Consider the following 21,691-nt stretch of genomic DNA (forward strand, 5'->3'; position numbering starts at 1 on the left):
ACCGCCAACCTGACTTCCTTTGGTTTATTGTGGACAATACATATTGGGTTTCCGTCACATGCTTTCAGATTCTGAGTGTAGTATTGACCAATTCAGCCACGCTATCACTTCAATCACAAGGGCCCTATATTCAGTGGCGAAAGCATGGAGCTGGATATTGTTCAGATAATCTATCACTGGGAAGTTGCTTTGTACAATAGCAAGCACAATGGGTTCTCCATTGAAGGGGGCCTTGTGCGTGTATAGTGATTAGGTGTCCAGGTTCGTCTACACTATAGTCCAAACTTAGAACTGTGCAGAGTGTGTGCATTTGCCAAAAAACATGTAGACGTCTGGGTCCTGGCAAACAGAAAAAGTCAAATATCTTAGGTAACAGGTATGTCTAATAATTTTTACAAGTTATGGACACATGAATAATGAAACAAGAATCAGATATATGTAAATAAATCTTGGCAAACTTTGTATTCAAAACTTTACACACTGCAAACTCTGAAAAATTTCACAAACTGCAAATATCTTTTTAAAAAGAAGAAAATATACAGCAAGGCTGTATCAAGGCACATGTGCCATGAATAATGTTTTTTCATTTTTCAAATGAAAACAATGCTGGCAGATTAACAAAATCAGTAAAAACTTATTTTGACGAAGTGTTTAATATATTCTATAAATTAACATAAATAACTTCATGGAATAAGGGGAATGTCTGTATTATAGTCCTCTCAATGGAACACAATTTGTACATATGAATAAAGTTTTGCAATTTTGTGCAAACATGTAGTCATTTTGTTTTACAGACTTTTTTTAAAAGTGTGGTTTGGACGGATAACAAATTGGACGGAAAGCTCAAATCTTTCAGATTGAGATTAAACATTTGCACACGCTCAAAATATGGGTGACATAATTTCAGAAGTTCAGATTTACTGTGAGTGACAGTGAAATAACTCATGAATTGATGCTGTGTACGGTAAGCATATCAGCTTAACCATCATATCAAATTGTTTTGATTCTGTGTAGTTAAAGAAATTCATGTACACGATGTTACTGTATCTCATACATATTCATGATCACAAGCGAATTCTCACTGGTCCATTCACGATCACATGCCAGATGCTAGTTATGCTGTTTACCAAGCACACGTGCAAGGTTTCACGCAGCGTAAATATGCATGCGTAGTAGACTACCGCTTTACGAAGCAATCGCGGAACAAGCACCCTAGCTAGAAAAGATGGGGGCAAACGCAGAGCAACGTTTTGCAGAGAATATTGCATTACAAGACAAATTTTGGGTGAATAAGTATCAGGTATAGTAAAACAAACGTAACATAAATATGTTATATTTATTAAGTTATTCCTGACAATGCCAAGAAAATTAACCCGCCCTTATTCAAGATCATTTTTGGTTATTAAAAAAGCTTTAAACGAAATTCTATGTATCTCTACCTTTTACTCTCTGTCTGAATAAGTGATTCCATATTTTCAGACAAATGAATAGGTGAATGGCAAAGACTACAGCACTTCGGTGCATAACCTTTTATATATACTCAATGATGGTCAGTCATTAAAAATGTATTTAAAAAAAAGGAAAAATTTAAAGGATGGATTTTTTTTTTTAAATAGCAAATATTCACCCCTCCCACAGACTTTATTTGTACACAACAAAGTAGCATCTCAACACTAATTTCTATGCCTGGACTAATGGCTATTTTCTTGATGAGGTTCCGTCTCTCACAGCCACATCTTGAACTTGAAGAATGCCTGCATATCTGGATCATCTACAGTCTTCCTATTGACGCCAGCGTACACACTCATCAAGAGTTTAGTCTTGAACTTGGAATCTAGGATCTCAACGTACTTCTCCAAACAACCTTTGTGAAAAGAAAACAACAGCTAGTTATATATTAATTGCATAAAAATCAAACAAGCGAAGTGACCCAGAATCAGAAAAAGTATGGATTGATCTGAAAAATGAAACAATGTATATTGTCCTTTTTTTATCCCAATTTCAAGAGTTCACCAAAAGCTTGCTGATTAGCAATGACAGCCACTTGGAGCATGGAGGATATTGAGAAGAAAAGGCACAGGATTCTTCAAAATGTTTCTTGACAAATGCCTCCTTAACATATATTTAATCTAGATTAATTTACAAACCCTTGTAAGAAAAGATCACGCTTTGAAAGTTTGACATGTTCATTTGACCTTGTCAGGAGTATGTCCACATTAAGGCATTTTTGCAGGGTTTCTCATGCTAGATCACAATTAAAATCCCTGTGTTAAGGCCCTGTCACACTGTCTGCGATCATATATGTGCTCTCACTGTGTCCTTGAAAAATAGCTGGGGCGCAACAACAACTACTAGATCGCAGCGACAACTACATAGGTCGCCAGATGGGCGCCAGAGGGTCTTAATGGTCCCCGATGATCAGAACAATCGCAACACCACTGCGCTCTATCCAGGGCGCCGTAATGACGCAACTCGGGCGCTGTGCGAGCGTGCATCGTGCGACATTGACGTGGCATTGACGCAGCCTAGGCGCAAGGCAGTCGATGCAGTCTCCATGAGAAAGTAACTCGACTGCGATGAACTTGTAGAAAAAATTTGAAACTGGAATGCGGATTGACCTTTTTGTCATGGTATTTGTACTAGGACGTATCAACAGCGAGCAGAGCACAGTGTGAGTGCAGCGGCAGCGACTAGATCGAGGAATTGGGCCTGACAGGGGCGCATAGAGAGCGAGTTGAGCGCATCGTATAAGCGTGGGATGAGCACAGTATGAACGTAGCTTGAGCTACTTACTGGCCACTTGAGACAGAAAATTGTCATTTTCTTGCGTCCTTGCTGCGATTGTTAAATAGTTTTGGTCGCCGTAAGGTCTCCTATGAAAGCGCATATAATGTGACTTGCCCTTTAGGATAAAAAATAAACAAAATTTTAGACCCAATCTCAAGTGTTGTATTCGAGTCCATCACAAGTGATTCACACGTCAATTCATAAGTCCAGTCACAGGAAACAGTGGGATGGACATTGACAAATGAATGCCACGGTCATAGTTCAATTGAATGTGACTTGAATTACGACTTGACGACTTGTGATGGACTTGACTCCACCATTCGGTTGTGTTTATCTCCACTTTCCTATCACAATCTTAGTCCTATAATTCCTTACCTATTCCCATAACTCGACCCCATGATATCATGTGCTTCTCCAGTCTTGCGTCATCAAACTGTTCACGTTTCATCAGAAGTCGTACCACCTCTCCATGGAGGTACGCATCATCAAATGAAGACTCCTCAGGGAATGGGAATCTATCATAGACGTCTACCGCCTTCAGGGGTTCATCCTTGACTAGGAGATCAGCGAGCTCAATGTAGGCATCGTGAATCTAAAAAACAAGGATTTGAATTTTATTTTAATTCTTGTCCATGTATGGCAACCTTCTTTGACAACTAAAAGATTCCTGTTAGTTATTTTCAACTTTTGCTTCCATGAACAGCTACTGATCACACTGATATGTCACCCTGCGATGCCCATCTGTTTCCATCATGACATACAGTAAAATTGTACTGTGTTCTGTCTGTCGCAAAGGTGGTTTCTTTTGCAAGTGAAGGTTCTTAGTTTTTGTTATTGTGGTTCCGTTTGAACTGCAGTACCACAGCATCAAAAATTGGGAAGGGGAGATGGGATGGGGGCATCTACAACATGGTTGAGCTGAAAGCCATTTGACGCATGTCACACTTCAAGATCAAAAGTGTTGATCTTTGATCAGAGTCTTTTCCTAGAGAAATCAAGTAGACTCCTTGACCCACCTGTGGTGCCATGACGATGACGTCATTGTACAACACTTGTGACTCTGACGTGTCCTTTGCCTCTCTGACTAGCGCCCTCGCTAGGCCAAGTCGTGCCGGGTAGGTGATGCGATTCAATGGAGCGTTGCTTGGGACTGCGGCTGTCTGTTTGCCTGTGAAATCAGTCATTTAATATTTGGTCTTAAGAAATCTTTAATGAAGGAAACTGACTAAGATCGCTCTAGATCTTAAATACTTCATGCTGGAACAAAAGGTATTTTTACCAGTTCACGCCGGGATTATATTGACAAGAACAGATCGAAACACGGGATTTATTTTCACTCGACCTCAAGCAAGTGGGTTGAAGCGATTCATCCTCGGGCAGCACATTTCCGGCCTCGCTCGCTGACAGATATTTCTGGCTTGCTTGTTGCGTGTTTATCTGTCATTCATTCCAAATACCGCAAAACCTACCTTTGCGTGCATGGTTTCCGGCGCAAACTGGTTAACATGGAAAGGATATATGACATAAGCGAATGAAAAAGAGAATAAAAGAAGTCGGACTGAATTGAAATTTTGTAATGAATCCTTGTACCTGTGTCTGTGGGTTTCTCTTGTTGAGGTTGAGGGGACTTGGCAGGGGCTGTACCATTAACCTTAGCAGGGGTGGTTACTTTGTTTGCATTGGACGAGGGGGATGCTTTAGATGGTGTCTTTGCCTGAGGGCCAGGTTTAGCAGCTGCCCCTCCGCGTGTGGCTGCACCCCCTCTGGCAGGGCCCTTGGCTGCTGTGCCTCCTCTTGCTGTTAGGATGTAGACATAAGCAGGAAAATTGATGACATATGGCACACGCAAAAGTCAAGTTTGTCCACATTGCATCCCATTTCATATTACAAGATAACATTTTACATATACAATAAAGTATTTGAATATCCTTGAATGAATAGAATGAAAAACAAAGTATTGTTTGTGTAACGCCAAAAAATATTCGCTATTCTCTTATGATGGTAATATCCATAAAAAGGAACACCTACATGACAGTTCAATACTTTAAATGTCACTTTTTTCTACTCTTAAATGTACTAATTCATTTTTACATCACATAGTTTAACATTTATCTTTCATCCACCATTTTGCTAAGCGGATTAGTCACGCCTTGTGATTTTACTTTATTGTCAAAGGATGAGCTTCATGGGTGTCTTTGTTTGCCTTGATAGCGTCTCACTTCTATCCACAAGATGTACATTTTTGATCATATGCTAATCAATAACAGAATTGAAATGAATGATGATCATGGACGACCTGATCTTAGTGACAACATTGACCCAATCCTCAGATAGGTCCTAATACTTGATCATTGCAGTGTACACTGAGAATCCAATAGCAACGAGGTCAGACAAAATTCAAATTGCTTCCTCCTACCTGCACCCCTTGCTGCGCCCCTCGCTGGTGCCGCTGCACCCTTGGTTGCTGCTGCTGTACCCCTGGTTGCTGCTGCTGCACCCCTAGCTGGTGCACCTCTCCCTCTTGCTGCTGGTGCTTTACCTGCTGCTGTCTTTGTAGCTGCTGCTGCTGCTGCAGGTGCCTTGGCTTTCTCTGTAGCTGCTTTCTTGGCCTCTTCTTCTTTGATTTTGTCTTGCCACCAGGCTTGGTCTATAAAAACAGGGGTTAAAAAGCACACAAATTTCATTTGATTTCAACTTCCATTTTTATTTTGATTATCAGAGCTACAGAAGAATTCCATCAAATACTCAGGCAAAAGACGTTCTGATTTGGTACAAAAGGTTACAGTTTCATGTCCATTACCTTTATTACCTCTTTTGTTTGGCAAAAGCAAAAAATAAATATACAAATACATAATTGTAATTATTTTTTTTCATTTTTCCAAGTAGTCAAACAAGTAGATCGGAGTTCAGTTTGATTAGAACTGTCTGTTTTAGATTTAAGTATAGTGAATACATCAAGACTACGCTACATCATATAATTCTATTAGGATTTTTACATGGACCCTTGCTGAATCTATACCTAAATCTAACCACTGTGCAGAACCCATGGCACAACTCCTTAGAAAAAAATTGATTGGCAGCTTCAATAGACTGAAGTCCATCCAAAACATCTGTAAAACCTGGGCCCAATTTCATGGCGCTGTTAAGCACACGATTTTCTGCTAATCAAGCCTTCTTCTATACTCATTAAGACTATGAGCAGTAAGCACAGCAAAAACAAGCTCACCCCACAGGAAACAGTTGCTTAAATCATTGACATAATAAAACTCTCCATACGCACGCAACCGTTAGCACATCCACGCCATGAATAGTGCTTAAGGTTAGCAAACTTTTCTGCTTAAGCACAACTTTTCCGCTAACTGTTAAGCAGCGCCATAAAATTGGGCCCAGGTGTTGTATTTGACAGATTTGGATTGGTGAAAGATATTCTCAAATTTCCTTCCAAATCCAAATCCAGGCTTTTGGAAGGTACTGCACGATTCAGGAAGGTAGGTACCAGCCACTGTTACTATGCTCCTGACTTGAGGCCCCCTTGAAAAAAATGGAGTGCAAAGAATATGTCACAGGTTTCCAGTAAAAGTGCCAAGAATGTAAAACGTCCTAGTTCTTACCCTTGAGCTGTTCCGGCAGTTCCCCTCCTACGCTAGGCTTCCCTTCCTGTGCTATACTAGCCCGATATGAAAGCCTTGCATCTATCAGAGCTTTCTTGCCAACATCAGAGGATGAATCGTTGTCATACATCGCCAGCTGAGAGTTACCTAGTTGGCACAGAGTTTGGCTGGATGTGGGCTGGGCCATCACTCCTTTCTGACAGGTCTATCAAAAATGTAAAATAGTTTTGATTTCACACAAAATCTTAGTTACTGACCTCACATTTTATTCAAAACTTAACCTTGAAATTCATTCAACACTGACACAGATTCTGCTTTGGTAAAAGCTAAAGAACATGGTCCCTGTTTAATTAAATGCAACTTATTCAACTTATTCTAGGATTAAATAACAAATAAAATAAAATTGGCCACAACTTTGCACTCGTAGGCTGCCTGACCTACTTCAGTGATGTAGTCAAGACTTAGAAGTCCGAGACATTAAGTTGAAGACAAAAACTCGGAACTAGAGGTGAGTGAGACCAAGACCAGCAAGTACCATGCCAATTCATTCTTCCCTCGAACCACCATTGACTGGAATCTTCTGCAATACATCATCGATTCTCCTTCACGCCTGGGTTTAGAGCATTATTGGAAAACTTCACCCCTAGCCAACGCTAAAATCATGACCACTCTCATCATCAAAACTTCCTAGTTATATTTCCTTGTGGAAGTCTTCTTGAGGAAAAACAACCAAGTACCAAGTAAGTAAAAGCCAGTCTCAAGACCAGTCTTGAGATCTACCTTTTCCTGTAGTTGTAGTATCTCAATACTCTGCGGTAACGTTGAGCATCGTATCATTGCAGTCAGCTGCTGGCATCGTTGAGCTATCCAAGATGTATTCCCTGGTTCCTTCTGTTGGAGCATCTCCAGGAGATGAGAGTGACAATCTAAGAGGATCCATTCCATAGATTGGTAGGTGTCACCACGGGAGACCAAGGTGCAGAGATTCTGGGCAGCTAATAGTGCAGCACTAGAGGAAGAGTATGGAAACAGGGTCGATAAATTAATGTGGGAATGATATCAATGGTAATTTACAATTCCCAAACCAGGCTGCAGTCATCAGAAAATGTTCTTTACAGTTACAATTATTATGGCTTAAAATATAATGCAGATGCATGAAAACACTTACATTGGATGACATTTTACTGAAACAGAAATTCCCTCCCGCAGCATTATTAAAAACAATATCCCACATGACCAATAAACACTCTACAAATAAAGTCTAGATGGTAATTATTTTGAATTTTTTTTAACTTCAGTAATAATTACAAATAACAAGTTTGCATATCACAGTTTGGAGCCTTAAAAACTAAAGAATATATGAGAAAGGGATGTAACGTAACATAAAGATCTGTCTTAAATTAGTAGGATTTTTAGAACTGAAGCTAAAAACTGGCCATTGGGACAAGAAATTTCTTTACTTATAATAGACGTCCCTGGTCTGTTGAATAGGTTTTACCTGTGGAAGACATTCTGGGCTGACATTTTCTTGTCTTGTGGTGACTTTCTGAGTAACGTTGCCAGGGTAACACAGCCTCGGAATAGCTGAATGTTGGTGGTGCGCCACAAATCCTCCGAATGCAATGTAATATCTACAGAGCTGATATGAAAAAGTACGGTAAAGAGGCGAGTTAATAATTCAATGTGTATCTCTAAAAATAGGGTGACCCATCCTGACCTTAACGTTGTCACCATTTGTCAAGAAAGAACAAAAAATTGGGAGCATTTCTTCCAATAATGAGGACTTTGACAAGTTCTAGGCTTGGTGTGAAATTAGCATCAACGTTCTAAAAAAAGAGCAGGTCCAATCAAGGATGACCCGTCGCGATATGTGGTTGATCAACAACTTAATGTACACCTACACACTAATAGCAATGTGCACAAGTCTCTTATCAAACAATTAGGGGTGTGCATTTACAGGTAGTACAGGAATCAGGTACCTGATTGAAAAAACACACGGGTACCTGGCCGGTATCCGTTAAAGAAATCCAACCCCAAACTTTAAGTCTCGGAAATTGCTGTACAGATTGTTCATAAAGGTCTGTGCGATAATACTACTACATCGGAGCGTCAATACTGCAAGTTACAAGTGTGTACAGTGAGCTCAATACATGTAGCTTTCTGGTGTAAATTGCTTTTTGCAAGCATGCATCATAAATGTGAATTTGTTTTGTTTTTTAGTGTAGCCTCGTTGTCACTTTAAAAATTCTCCGCAAAGACATTCAAAACCTTTCCCTTTCATTGTTTGCGGAGTTACTAAGTAATATGTAAAGTTGGGTACTCGATTCCATAATCTGGAACCAGTACCTGACATCAGCGGTCGAGTACTTGGGTACCAAGTTACGATGCACAGCCTTACAAATGATGGTCAAATGTAATTACAAAACGTCTCGATCCTGGCTCCCTGCGTTTTCTGGGAAATCAACAGGTTGCGTAGCTCAGCCAATTGTTATTGCCTGGAGAGTTGTGTCATATTCCCACTGCGTAAACACTAAAAAGCCACCATAGCCAGTCAGTCAATGGACATAACTTGGACGCTTGGCACGAGACGCACATACACCGATTTGGTGAAAACCAGTGTAAAACAGATGCACTCTCTAGTAAGTAGACCAGACCATCATGTAGGTAGGTGATGGCTTCCTTGCTCTGGCTCCCAGACCCACCTTTCCATTTATGAAGTCCCCATTATTCCATTCCTAGACCTACCTGTCTAGTCCAGCCTCATCCCTCACTGATGCACTCTCTAGTAAGTAGACCAGACCATCATGTAGGTAGGTGATGGCTTCCTTGCTCTGGCTCCCAGACCCACCTTTCCATTTATGAAGTCCCCATTATTCCATTCCTAGACCTACCTGTCTAGTCCAGCCTCAGCCCTCACTGATGCACTCTCTAGTAAGTAGACCAGACCATCATGTAGGTAGGTGATGGCTTCCTTGCTCTGGCTCCCAGACCCACCTTTCCATTTATGAAGTCCCCATTATTCCATTCCTAGACCTACCTGTCTAGTCCAGCCTCAGCCCTCACTGATGCACTCTCTAGTAAGTAGACCAGACCGTCATGTAGGTAGGTGATGGCTTCCTTGCTCTGGCTCCCGGACCCACCTTTCCATTTATGAAGTCCCCATTATTCCATTCCTAGACCTACCTGTCTAGTCCAGCCTCAGCCCTCACTGATGCACTCTCTAGTAAGTAGACCAGACCATCATGTAGGTAGGTGATGGCTTCTTTGCTCCGGCTCCCAGACCCACCTTTCCATTTATGAAGTCCCCATTATTCCATTCCTAGACCTACCTGTCTAGCCCAGCCTCAGCCCTCACTGATGCACTCTCTAGTAAGTAGACCAGACCATCATGTAGGTAGGTGATGGCTTCTTTGCTCCGGCTCCCAGACCCACCTTTCCATTTATGAAGTCCCCATTATTCCATTCCTAGACCTACCTGTCTAGTCCAGCCTCAGCCCTCACTGATGCACTCTCTAGTAAGTAGACCAGACCATCATGTAGGTAGGTGATGGCTTCTTTGCTCCGGCTCCCAGACCCACCTTTCTATTTATGAAGTCCCCATTATTCCATTCCTAGACCTACCTGTCTAGTCCAGCCTCAGCCCTCACTGATGCACTCTCTAGTAAGTAGACCAGACCATCATGTAGGTAGGTGATGGCTTCCTTGCTCCGGCTCCCAGACCCACCTTTCCATTTATGAAGTCCCCATTATTCCATTCCTAGACCTACCTGTCTAGTCCAGCCTCAGCCCTCACTGATGCACTCTCTAGTAAGTAGACCAGACCATCATGTAGGTAGGTGATGGCTTCTTTGCTCCGGCTCCCAGACCCACCTTTCCATTTATGAAGTCCCCATTATTCCATTCCTAGACCTACCTGTCTAGCCCAGCCTCAGCCCTCACTGATGCACTCTCTAGTAAGTAGACCAGACCATCATGTAGGTAGGTGATGGCTTCTTTGCTCCGGCTCCCAGACCCACCTTTCCATTTATGAAGTCCCCATTATTCCATTCCTAGACCTACCTGTCTAGTCCAGCCTCAGCCCTCACTGATGCACTCTCTAGTAAGTAGACCAGACCATCATGTAGGTAGGTGATGGCTTCCTTGCTCTGGCTCCCAGACCCACCTTTCCATTTATGAAGTCCCCATTATTCCATTCCTAGACCTACCTGTCTAGCCCAGCCTCATCCCTCACTGATGCACTCTCTAGTAAGTAGACCAGACCATCATGTAGGTAGGTGATGGCTTCCTTGCTCCGGCTCCCAGACCCACCTTTCCATTTATGAAGTCCCCATTATTCCATTCCTAGACCTACCTGTCTAGTCCAGCCTCAGCCCTCACTGATGCACTCTCTAGTAAGTAGACCAGACCATCATGTAGGTAGGTCATGGCTTCCTTGCTCTGGCTCCCAGACCCACCTTTCCATTTATGAAGTCCCCATTATTCCATTCCTAGACCTACCTGTCTAGTCCAGCCTCAGCCCTCACTGATGCACTCTCTAGTAAGTAGACCAGACCATCATGTAGGTAGGTGATGGCTTCCTTGCTCCGGCTCCCAGACCCACCTTTCCATTTATGAAGTCCCCATTATTCCATTCCTAGACCTACCTGTCTAGTCCAGCCTCAGCCCTCACTGATGCACTATCTAGTAAGTAGACCAGACCATCATGTAGGTAGGTGATGGCTTCCTTGCTCTGGCTCCCAGACCCACCTTTCCATTTATGAAGTCCCCATTATTCCATTCCTAGACCTACCTGTCTAGTCCAGCCTCAGCCCTCACTGATGCACTCTCTAGTAAGTAGACCAGACCATCATGTAGGTAGGTGATGGCTTCTTTGCTCCGGCTCCCAGACCCACCTTTCTATTTATGAAGTCCCCATTATTCCATTCCTAGACCTACCTGTCTAGTCCAGCCTCAGCCCTCACTGATGCACTCTCTAGTAAGTAGACCAGACCATCATGTAGGTAGGTGATGGCTTCCTTGCTCTGGCTCCCAGACCCACCTTTCCATTTATGAAGTCCCCATTATTCCATTCCTAGACCTACCTGTCTAGTCCAGCCTCAGCCCTCACTGATGCACTATCTAGTAAGTAGACCAGACCATCATGTAGGTAGGTGATGGCTTCCTTGCTCTGGCTCCCAGACCCACCTTTCCATTTATGAAGTCCCCATTATGCCATTCCTAGACCGACCTGTCTAGTCCAGCCTCAGCCCTCACTGATGCACTATCTAGTAAGTAGACCAGACCGTCATGTAGGTAGGTGATGGCTTCCTTGCTCCGGCTTCCAGGCCCACCTTTCCATTTATGAAGTCCCCATTATTCCATTCCTAGACCTACCTGTCTAGCCCAGCCTCAGCCCTCACTGATGCACTCTCTAGTAAGTAGACCAGACCATCATGTAGGTAGGTAATGGCTTCCTTGCTCCGGCTCCCAGGCCCACCTTTCTGCTGTGCTAGAGCCAATCCTAAATAGAATCTGACATGGAAAATGAGGATTGGATTAAAATGCAGTTTCTATTCAGAAAACTCAGATACAATTCAGGTGACAACATTAGTGACTTCATGTTATCCATTTCAAATAAGCACAAAACTATTCTGTCACATTCGTAGACAAAGATAAATTCAAGACATTTTGATTATTTGTAATCTGTTAGTTTAATCAACTTGAAAAGTGATGGCAAAAGCACTGGGAAAAAAAACACTCTTAGGGTCAGCTTTTCAAAGAATGTACATTTTGTATTTATTCAAAAATTAACTTTATTTCATTATATTTTTACTTTTATTATATTTTTAATTTCATTAGTCCCTGAACTGCCTCAAACCACCGCAGCACTCTGAGGTATTATTGATTTAGTTTGAAGTAAATACAATGTAGTACAGTGTAATACAAGTTTCTAAAGGATTAAGGCAAATGTTGCAGTTTACCGTGCAACAGTCAATGCTGGTTTGATTCCTACAGCCAGCTGGAGTCTCGTCAAAGCTTCCTCAGGTTTGCCTTGTAGAAGCAACAGACGACCCACGTGGACGTTATATAATGCATTATTCTGATCCAAGGAGAGTGCATCCAGGTATTTCAGGTAGGCTTGGCCTAGTGGCGTCTCTTGGTCTGATGCTGCTTGGGCTGCTCGGCCATCCTAGAGAAGAGCAAACAGTCAAAGTAAAATGACTTTTTTTTGCTGGTGCAGAGATAAGTCATTAACTTGTTTATGATTCGAGGTGGTCTGGCAAAATGAGACAGAACTGGGCACAGGTGCACATGAAGGTTTGTGGATTTTAGGAAAGAGAATAAATTCTCCTTACAATGCTGTTTGTTGAACTTCAATCGGACATACTGTTGACAAATTATGGCAGTTTAAAGTTCGCACTTATTGCCTTTAAAAAATAATAATAATACTGAGAAAAAGGCCTTTAGAGTTTCGACTGTTTTGTAGTTGTGGAAATGAAAGATGCCAAATGTTTTCTTTAAAATATGTATAGAAGACATATCAATGATTACAAATATCAATAAAAAGAAATTATTTTTTAAAATCTGCCCAATTTTTTCCTCCATTTTTCTCCACTACGGTCTGTGCACAGTTAACAGTTAATAGCTAACATGGGTTAGGAGCTATCTCAATAACTATCTGATTTATCCGTTATAAGGCCCATGGTATCGGGTATTAGTTGGTTGATTCTCAGCAATTTACCCACCATGTACTTTTAATGAACTTATCAGAGTGTACACAATGCTGATCACTTCACAAGAACATTCTGGGGTAGTCTGTTCAGAATTCTACAACAAATGCCGATACGATACTTGTTTTAGATATTTCATGAAACAACCCCTTGAATAAGAATAGTGCTTGTTTAATTATGGCTTCACAAAATGTCCTCAAGGTTCATCACAATTGACCACAGTGTGCTACATCTTCAAGTTATTCAAGCTATGGACTCAATGCACAAGTACCCCCCCCCCCCAATGGTTACAAAGGGAGAGTTAGGGGAGACCACAAGAAACATTCTAACCATATTGCTGGACAGCGCCTGACGCTCATGCGAAGATACTGTTAGTTTGTGCACATTTAGAATAAAATTTGTCGTGCGTACTTCATGTTGTATGTGCAAGAACCAGTATGCGCACACGTATTAAAAAGCACCCTTTCTTAGCATCCAATGCTAAAAATATTGATGTCTAATGCGCCTGGGCAACAATTACTAAGTTTTGGCTGATTAGATGAAAAAAGATGCCTCACTACCTGAAGTGCCTGCTTTGACTTCCAGATATAGAGAGTCTGAACGTAATCAGCTTTGCCGGACTGCCCAGAATCCAGCAGATACTTGTACTCTTCATCGATGGCTTGTAGTTGACGAGCGAGGGGTGCATTAGATCCAGCCCCCCGCTGGACACAGATAGCCTGGATGTCATCCTCTTTACTACTCTCTTTAGCATCAAGGGAAAGTGAAGCAAGTCCCTGGCCAACGTCTTCTTCCTGAAATCAAAGAAAGAAATGTTTTCTTAACTACAGCTCTTTACGGACTGTTCTGGATTAGGCCACGAGCCCCGCCCACATTTAGTCGTGACTGAGTTTGACTGAGCTACAGCAGTCACCTGACCAAAAAGTGTGATCTTATTGGTCAACGCCCACTATTTGATTGACAAGCAGGAAGCTAGGGTTAATTAATAAGAACCTTTCTGAATCATCCAAAATCCTCCACTTTACAGGATGCCAACAATTATTTTCTTTCAAGAGGCAGCAAGCCCCATGTAAAGTAATACTAATAGTGGCCGGGCTCTCTTTATTCCTCAATCCTGCAAATTCATCCTAAACCTCCTGGTGCAGTTTGAAGGATGTGGGGTGGTTAGGGGTTTGACCCAGGACCAAACGGCAAAATCTTTGTACTTCACAAAGCTGGGACATCAGCGCCCGAATGTGAGTGAATTTTGATGAATTTTTTTTTAATCGATGTTACTTGGAGAAAAAACATACTGGTAATCACCTACAAAATTAACACTAAATTTAGTAATCACTGTTACTAATCATAATCATAATTTAAAAGAATCATAATTCAAAAATTTTCAAATATGGCATACAAGTCAAATTGTCTTCTAAAAGGTTGTTTATGAGAAAACATAAAACAAATGTCAAAAAAGTATATATATATTATTAACAGTCAAAACTGTCTTTCTCTCAACCACAGCAACAGTTGTCTGGTCTGTGGATGTAACAATAGTAAGGTGAGATGCAAAATGGTAGGAGAATTCAGAGGAAGAAAAGAAGTACAAATGTTCAACTAGGTTCAAATTTGGCAGCAACATTTATTCGGCCTCTTCAGCCAGCTATACAGTACACTAATTGAGAAATGAAAAGATTTTGACATTTGCATAGAAATCATAACATGATGCAACTTAAAACCTGGCAACTGACTGAGTCAGAAAAACGTGCCTGTTAATGCTTGTGACTGACCTCTGGCTTATATCCGTACATATCCTGTGCATAATACTGTTCCTCTAGCACCAATCCCAGCTGGAAATGTAGACTAGCTTGTTTGGGTGACTGCTTGACAGTGAGGGCTAGGTTCAAGGCAGCTGTGTGGAGATAATCTAGGGGTGACTTACCACCCTCGATCCTACCTGCTTGACCTGGAAAAAATACAACCAAATAAAACTGATGGTAAAATTGCAAGAATCAATGAAAATGTAAGAATACAATGGTTATAGAAACCATTTATGACCTAGAGATGCAATTGAGGGAACATACAACTGGTTCACATGTCCTACAGTTTAGAAAATTGTGTAAATAACCTATTAGAAAACATTCACAGTTTGCACAAATATTGCAAGAGGCTACACTGAGTTGCACTCATTATATCTACAGCAATAGCAAAGTTGAAGTGACGTCATTTCTGGGCCTCTTCCCAACCTTTCCTTTAAAGTCAAGAATATCATACAAATACCACAACACAACATTCACCTTGTTTGGGAAGACTTTTCCTGTACAGCTCGATCTGTTTTTTGGCTTCTATCTCACTGCCTGATCCACCACTCTGGTAAAGTTTCTTCTCCCAGGAATGATCCTGAAATCAAATCAAGACTTGGCGTAAGAAAATAACCCTTTTTTTGATGATTTGGGTGGGAAAACCAAATCTTGTACACAAACTCACTTCAGATATAACCAGATGACAAGCTTCTAACTGGTTCTCTAGAAGTTTATTTAAAGAATGGTGTAATTGACATGAAATTATACAGCAAAATGAGTCGTTTATAGACCCATTACAACTGAAAACTATCTTCCTTTGAGTTGCAATTTTGACCCTTTATGAAGTTGAACTAATCATGCAGTTTGGAAGCTCTATTTGTCAAAATAACAACTTCTGAAATCATACACTGCATATTTCAAAACCTGTGGCACAATAAACATCCAACTGGGATAAACTGAGAGGTTTCATTTTGAAGAGAAGTATTCCAAGTTGAATGGACATAGATAGAGTAGGCAGATCCTGTTCTGCCGAGGTATTCATATTGCCTGACTATCCTACCTTGATGGAGTGTTTAATCTCTCGGCTGGTGTGCTTGCTTGTACACATGTTGGCTTGATGCCAATCCGTCTCTCCCTGGAGCACTTTCCTGCTGCAATCTCCGCAAGTAGCTGTGTCACCCTGAGGAGACATGATATCAAGAATGTATTCATATTCACTTAGTGTGTGCACTCCCTGTCAATGGCAACATTTGTGGCACTCAATGTAAATTAAAAAGCAACTTTCTGAATAAGTTGACAAGTTGATTTAAAAAAAAAATTTAAGTCTTAGATAATAAGATAATAGCAATAAAAGAGAAGAATTTATAATGTAGGGAAAAAGAGTATATTGAATTTTTTTTTTTTCATATCACATGGTTACAAAATACGGTGGTACTTTGCTGAACTATTCTTCCTGAGGAGTGCCTAACATGATTTAGCTGTAAAGGTATTCTGGGCAATTCCACGGTTACTCACGTTACATTTTTGATGACTTGGGCTGTAATTACCTTACTGAAAAGGTTTAATAACTGTTATCCCATGGTAGATAGAGTAGACCTAGACCTACCTAAGCACCAAAGATGACATCCAAAATAAAGTGTCATGTATGATAAACAAGACGCACAAAATCGGTTACTCGCGTTACGAAAATGTAACGTGAGTAACCGTGGAATTGCCCTTCTAGGTATTTTTTGTTGCATAATTAGAATCATACTTACAGGTATTTCCACATCAGTCTTTGGCTTGCTGGCACATTCTTTAGCATGGCTGCCTAGATCAGCAAATTTGATCTTGGACTCGCATCCTGCAAAAGTAACCCATGAAAGAATATCTTGCCTACAACAATGCTAATTAGAAAACGGAATAAATTCTGGTTAAAAGGTAGAAGCATTTATACAATAGCCATTTCAATCAAACTACTTAGTATACACCTAATTCAATTACATTCAGTGTCATATTTCAAGTGACAATAATAAGATGAAACACAATAGTAAGGTTACTGTACAAGTGAGCCACTAGAAGTTACTGGAAACAGTCAGGAAGCTGACCCTTCAGCTCGGGTAATTATCAGCACCCAGACTCCAACCGGTCATAAACAGAATGTTAAAACCGGCCAAGCACACCTTTATTCCCTCATTTGAATACAGTCTAGTCTATGAATAATCTTTTGTTCTGCGGTTTCCCTGTCCACCCTTGATTTGAGTCCCATCTGTTGGAGTACAGCTATTCTAAACTTGCTTAACGTGTGGCCTGGTAAATTGAACTGTTCAGCAACAGGTTTCTGTACATCCTTGTTTCTGAAAATCAAACTTGTGTCCAATCATACGTTGTCTTAGTGACCGCCCAGTTTGTGCAATGTATGCTGCTGTTTACTAATGAGTCTGAATTGTTTTGCTGGCCAACTCAATATTAAGACATTGTTTAAATCTATATACAAATACAGAAATTATTACTTGTTATTCATTTTGTGATAGCTCTACAGTTTTGAACAAAGAAATACCTAAGTAACTGTACAGACACTGGACGATTGCCGATGATATCTCCTTGTCCAAGGCTCTCTCTGGAACCTTCCACTCCACATCCAGGGGTGTTGCATCTAGTGGATCCTGCTTGGATGTCTTAGTGAGTTCATCGATAATAGGCTCACTGAAGATGTGCTTAGGATCGGAGCCAGACACACTGACTGGACGGTAGAGGGGGGCTAGGGTGATGGGACATTCAAACTTCTTGGCCTGTTTAGGGTCGATGAAGGTAACAGCTTGACTGAACCAGTTTCTGATGACACTGACAGTGTAGACCTGGTAAGAAAATTATTCAGATTTATGGTACATGTATATGAATGAAAGTTGAACCATTGTACAATAGACAGGTCCATTAAGTTGCATTCCCCATGTTGTTTTCGAGTTTCATCTCAAAAGATGGATAGCTTTTCTGAGTTGCTATTTTTCTAGCAATACAAAGCTATTCAATTTGGAATGACATCGATCGGAAAAAATTGGCCCATGTGTAGTTATTGAATTATTACTTTACAATTTCGAACTATTGGCTGTCACACAATAATTCTGTTCTCACGGGCTAGCCAGGTTCCCGCCCCACAATCAGTATCGATAATTTTTGTGCAAGGAGCCCGTCTACTCGCAAAGTGGATCTGTTTGTGCCCAAAGCAAATACCTCTTTTTCAGAGGGTTTCAGACGTCGAGGAAAGGAAAAGAGGAGATTTTGGTTGGAATAAAACAAAAAATAAATTTGAATCAATCAATCAAATCAGGAATCAGATTAAATTTCACCTGCTTGTTGGTGGCATCAGCTGATGTAACCTCAATGTCGATTCCTGTCTCTCCGATATTGAGACCGACCTCTGACCCAGGTTCAGACCCACACACTTTGACCCCTGTCTTCTTATCTGGGATTGCAGGAGTCACTTTTATGGCTGAGGTAGAGCTGGGCACCACACCTATGAAGAAAAACGGTACTAAAAAATTTATTCAGAATTTGCAGTTTCTTTTAAGGACCAATTCCATTATCTTTATTGATAATTTGTAATCTTTAAAAAACAAAGATGCCCCCTACTCTTCCTTAGTTTGATGTGTGGTCGAAACATATATATTTATTTAGCCACTGCAAGATTTTCAAGATTTACCTGCCTATATTATACAAGTAATTATGTAAGAGCTAGCACTGTGTTTTCTTCAAGTTTTGAGGTAAAAAGATACCAGTAGTCAAATAATGACTGAAGAAACAGCGGAACACAAACGAACACCTGGGTGATAAAATAGGGCAAATTTTGCACAACAGAGACGGATAATAGGATTTAAAATTTAAAATAAGATATGATCAGCATTATAAGATCTGTTGTGAATCTATACTCACAGACATACTGGAGAACATCACAGCTAAATTCTGGCATGAGAGATCCACTGGATACTTTGATGTCTGTCAGTGAGGCGTCGCGAGCTGCAAGGCGCTTAGCATGGATCTGGTAGAGTTTGGTTGTCCCATCTTCAGCAGACACCTCAATCTTGATGATAGTGACTTCCCCCTCTTTAAGTGGAAGAGTCCGCTCTCCACCACTACCCTGTAATCATTTTTACAAAAAACAAAAACAAAAGACAATTTTCAAAATGGGCGATCACCAATGGTGTTGTGACAGGCCCCTCTTTCTTTTTTTACCTACAATTTTTTTTTTCACTCTAAAATGAGATCTTCAACCTCAAGCAACCTAATTTCAATTCCAACTACCATGCATCATAATGTGTTTTTGTTGTCATTGCTATCTCATAATTTGTCTCAGAATTCAAAACACTGCTCTCTTTCCACAAAGTCAATCCTGTTGATTCAAGATACTGTTGTGGCCTTTTGTACAGGTAAGCCAAACAAGTAAAAGGTTTCCATTCTCTTGTAGTTGTACTAGGCGTAGGCCCCTACACTTCCCACAACATTTGCCCAAAAAATAATAATAAAAATTAAAAAGTGATACAAATATTAATAATACATTAAATTAATCAATTTTCAAAAATAGACCCGGCCTTGATTAGCTCTACTGAGTGGAGCGTTGAATTACGGGTACGCCTCCATACAAACGCTCCACCGATTTGCCATACTTTGGTAGGTAGCACCATACACGGTCGTCATGACGGTATGCATTTTGTGCATGCCCTCGCGAGGACAAGGCCCAAAAAAACTGATAAAGAAAATACAAATGAGGAAGACAGTAACCCTGGATAGATCCACACATTCATGACATTCCATATGACCCCTCAAATTGTTTCAAACAACCGGTAATTTTGAAAAAAAGAACAAAATAGTCTGAACTTACCGCTCACAATTAAATGTGTCTGCCGAGTTGCACAGTCTATTTCACTGACATGACTGATGCATAATTCATTGCGCGCGTGTGTGACGTCACTATTGAAGAAAAACAAGTCGCGCTTAATCAATGACTGTTTCATGTACTGATATGTGCCCCGCACCAAAAACCCACAGTCAGACGGCGCGGGGCACATATGACTACTTAAAACAGCTATTGAGTAAGCGCAACTTGTTTTTCTTCAATAGTGACGTCACACACGCGCGCGATGAATTATGCATCAGTCATGTCAGTGAAATAGACTGTGCAACTCGGCAGACACATTTAATTGTGAGCGGTAAGTTCAGACTATTTTGTTCTTTTTTCAAAATTACCGGTTGTTTGAAACAATTTGAGGGGTCATATGGAATGTCATGAATGTGTGGATCTATCCAGGGTTACTGTCTTCCTCATTTGTATTTTCTTTATCAGTTTTTTTGGGCCTTGTCCTCGCGAGGGCATGCACAAAATGCATACCGTCATGACGACCGTGTATGGTGCTACCAAAGAATGTCAGACAAGTCGACCGTTGAGACAACTCGACTCGGGACAAGACGACCGTTGAGACAACTCGACCGTTGAGACAGGTCGACCGTTGAGACAACTCGACTCGGGACAACTCGACCGTTGGGACTGCTCGACTTAATGGAAATGAACACACGTGGAGAAGAAAAAGTTGCACAAATCTGTAGCAAGACCGATCACGGGTGCCGGTGCCGCCGCAGCGGCGCAGGCATACTCGATGTTCAGAGGGCGTCGCGTCGGGCCGGTGCGCCCCGTCCGGGCTGCGAGGACCGGCCCGGGCCCGGCACGCGGGCACGTCGACCGGCGCGGCAAAGGGCAAAAACGATGTCACCGTGCACGGTACGGACAAGTTGACCGGCAAATGGGCGCACAGGCCCGGCAAAAACGATGCCACCGTGCACGGTACGGCCACGTTGACCGGGGATGCGCGCACGTGGCCTTGAAAAAAACGAACGATGTGCACGGACAATCACGCTGCGCTATATCGGCTCTCCCTTATATGCAAAAATAAAAACTCAGTCATGTGTCATCACTCCCAAACGGCGATCAGCCGCCGTCAAAAATCCCCGGTACTATCCCCAAAACTAGGCCCAAAACATGCGAGGCGACTTGTCTCAACGGTCGACTTGTCTTTCCATTTATCACACATACGGTCGAGTTGTCTCAACGGTCGAGTTGTCTCAACGGTCGACTTGTCCCGAGTCGAGTTGTCTCAACGGTCGACTTGTCTGACCCCCCTACCAAAGTATGGCAAATCGGTGGAGCGTTTGTATGGAGGGGTACCCGTAATTCAACGCTCCACTCAGTAGAGCTAGCCTTGATAAATGATAAATAAAAGTTCACTTTGTTTATTCAAAGATTAAATGTTAATTGAAAAAAGTGGCGACAAATCCTGCAATTTCCTAAGCCCTCAGTGAGGGCTTAGGAAATTGCAGGATTTGCGGCTCACAGTGAAGTTTGTTTTTCAATGATGATGACGACTCTTCTCAATCAACGGAAATGACAACTTTTTCTTTTACCAGAATTTGATAAGATGCATTGCTGTCACTTGTCAAACAGTTGACTGTCAGCTTCTCTACATCACAAGGAAGGGTTGCGCTGTACTCAGTGGTGTTCACATGGAATTTAGGAGTCAGAGAACCCGGTTTTATTGACAACTTCTCCAGGTCTGCGTCGTCCATTTTGAGCGTCTTTCCTTTTTTTTTGCAAAACAGCGTCCCTAGCACCGTGTAGTCAGGTTGCCCACACTGCACCTACTGAGGAAACGCTTTAGTGTCACTCGGAACTAGACTACAGATACTTGAGAGTTTCAGTTTTATATATTTCTAATTAATTACGTCTTTGAGAGTTTTTGCATCTTTTCGGATTAATTTTCATAATTTTTAGATTCAG

General features: G+C 41.4%; 1 protein-coding gene across 1 annotated transcript; it reads right to left on the reverse strand.

Annotated features, from left to right (window-relative positions):
- Positions 1–435: 435 nt before the first annotated feature.
- Positions 436–21,558, reverse strand: LOC119745205. The gene is made up of 19 exons (XM_038221427.1): positions 21,319–21,558; positions 18,799–19,003; positions 18,216–18,382; positions 17,429–17,726; positions 16,647–16,732; positions 15,950–16,069; positions 15,385–15,487; positions 14,878–15,053; positions 13,669–13,902; positions 12,359–12,567; positions 11,772–11,909; positions 7,897–8,037; positions 7,179–7,407; positions 6,399–6,603; positions 5,204–5,434; positions 4,378–4,584; positions 3,804–3,955; positions 3,163–3,379; positions 436–1,864 (listed from the first exon to the last, which is right to left on the reverse strand). Exons 1-19 carry the CDS (start codon positions 21,478–21,480, stop codon positions 1,725–1,727), a joined length of 3,420 nt encoding a protein of 1,139 aa, XP_038077355.1. The 5' UTR covers positions 21,481–21,558; the 3' UTR covers positions 436–1,724.
- Between the last annotated feature and the right edge of the window lie 133 nt (positions 21,559–21,691).

The sequence above is a fragment of the Patiria miniata genome, unplaced genomic scaffold (genome assembly GCF_015706575.1).
Source record: "Patiria miniata isolate m_02_andy unplaced genomic scaffold, ASM1570657v1 HiC_scaffold_7, whole genome shotgun sequence".
NCBI lineage: Eukaryota > Metazoa > Echinodermata > Asteroidea > Valvatida > Asterinidae > Patiria > Patiria miniata.

Coding starts and splice junctions, on each gene's coding strand:
- LOC119745205 (XM_038221427.1), bottom strand. CDS start 21,480: ATGGACGACGCAGACCTGGAGAAGTTGTCAATAAAACCGGGTTCTCTG. Junction 18,383..18,798: donor TGATGTTCTCCAGTATGTCT/GTGAGTATAGAT, acceptor TTTTCTTCATAG/GTGTGGTGCCCAGCTCTACC. Junction 17,727..18,215: donor CTGATGCCACCAACAAGCAG/GTGAAATTTAAT, acceptor TTTTCTTACCAG/GTCTACACTGTCAGTGTCAT.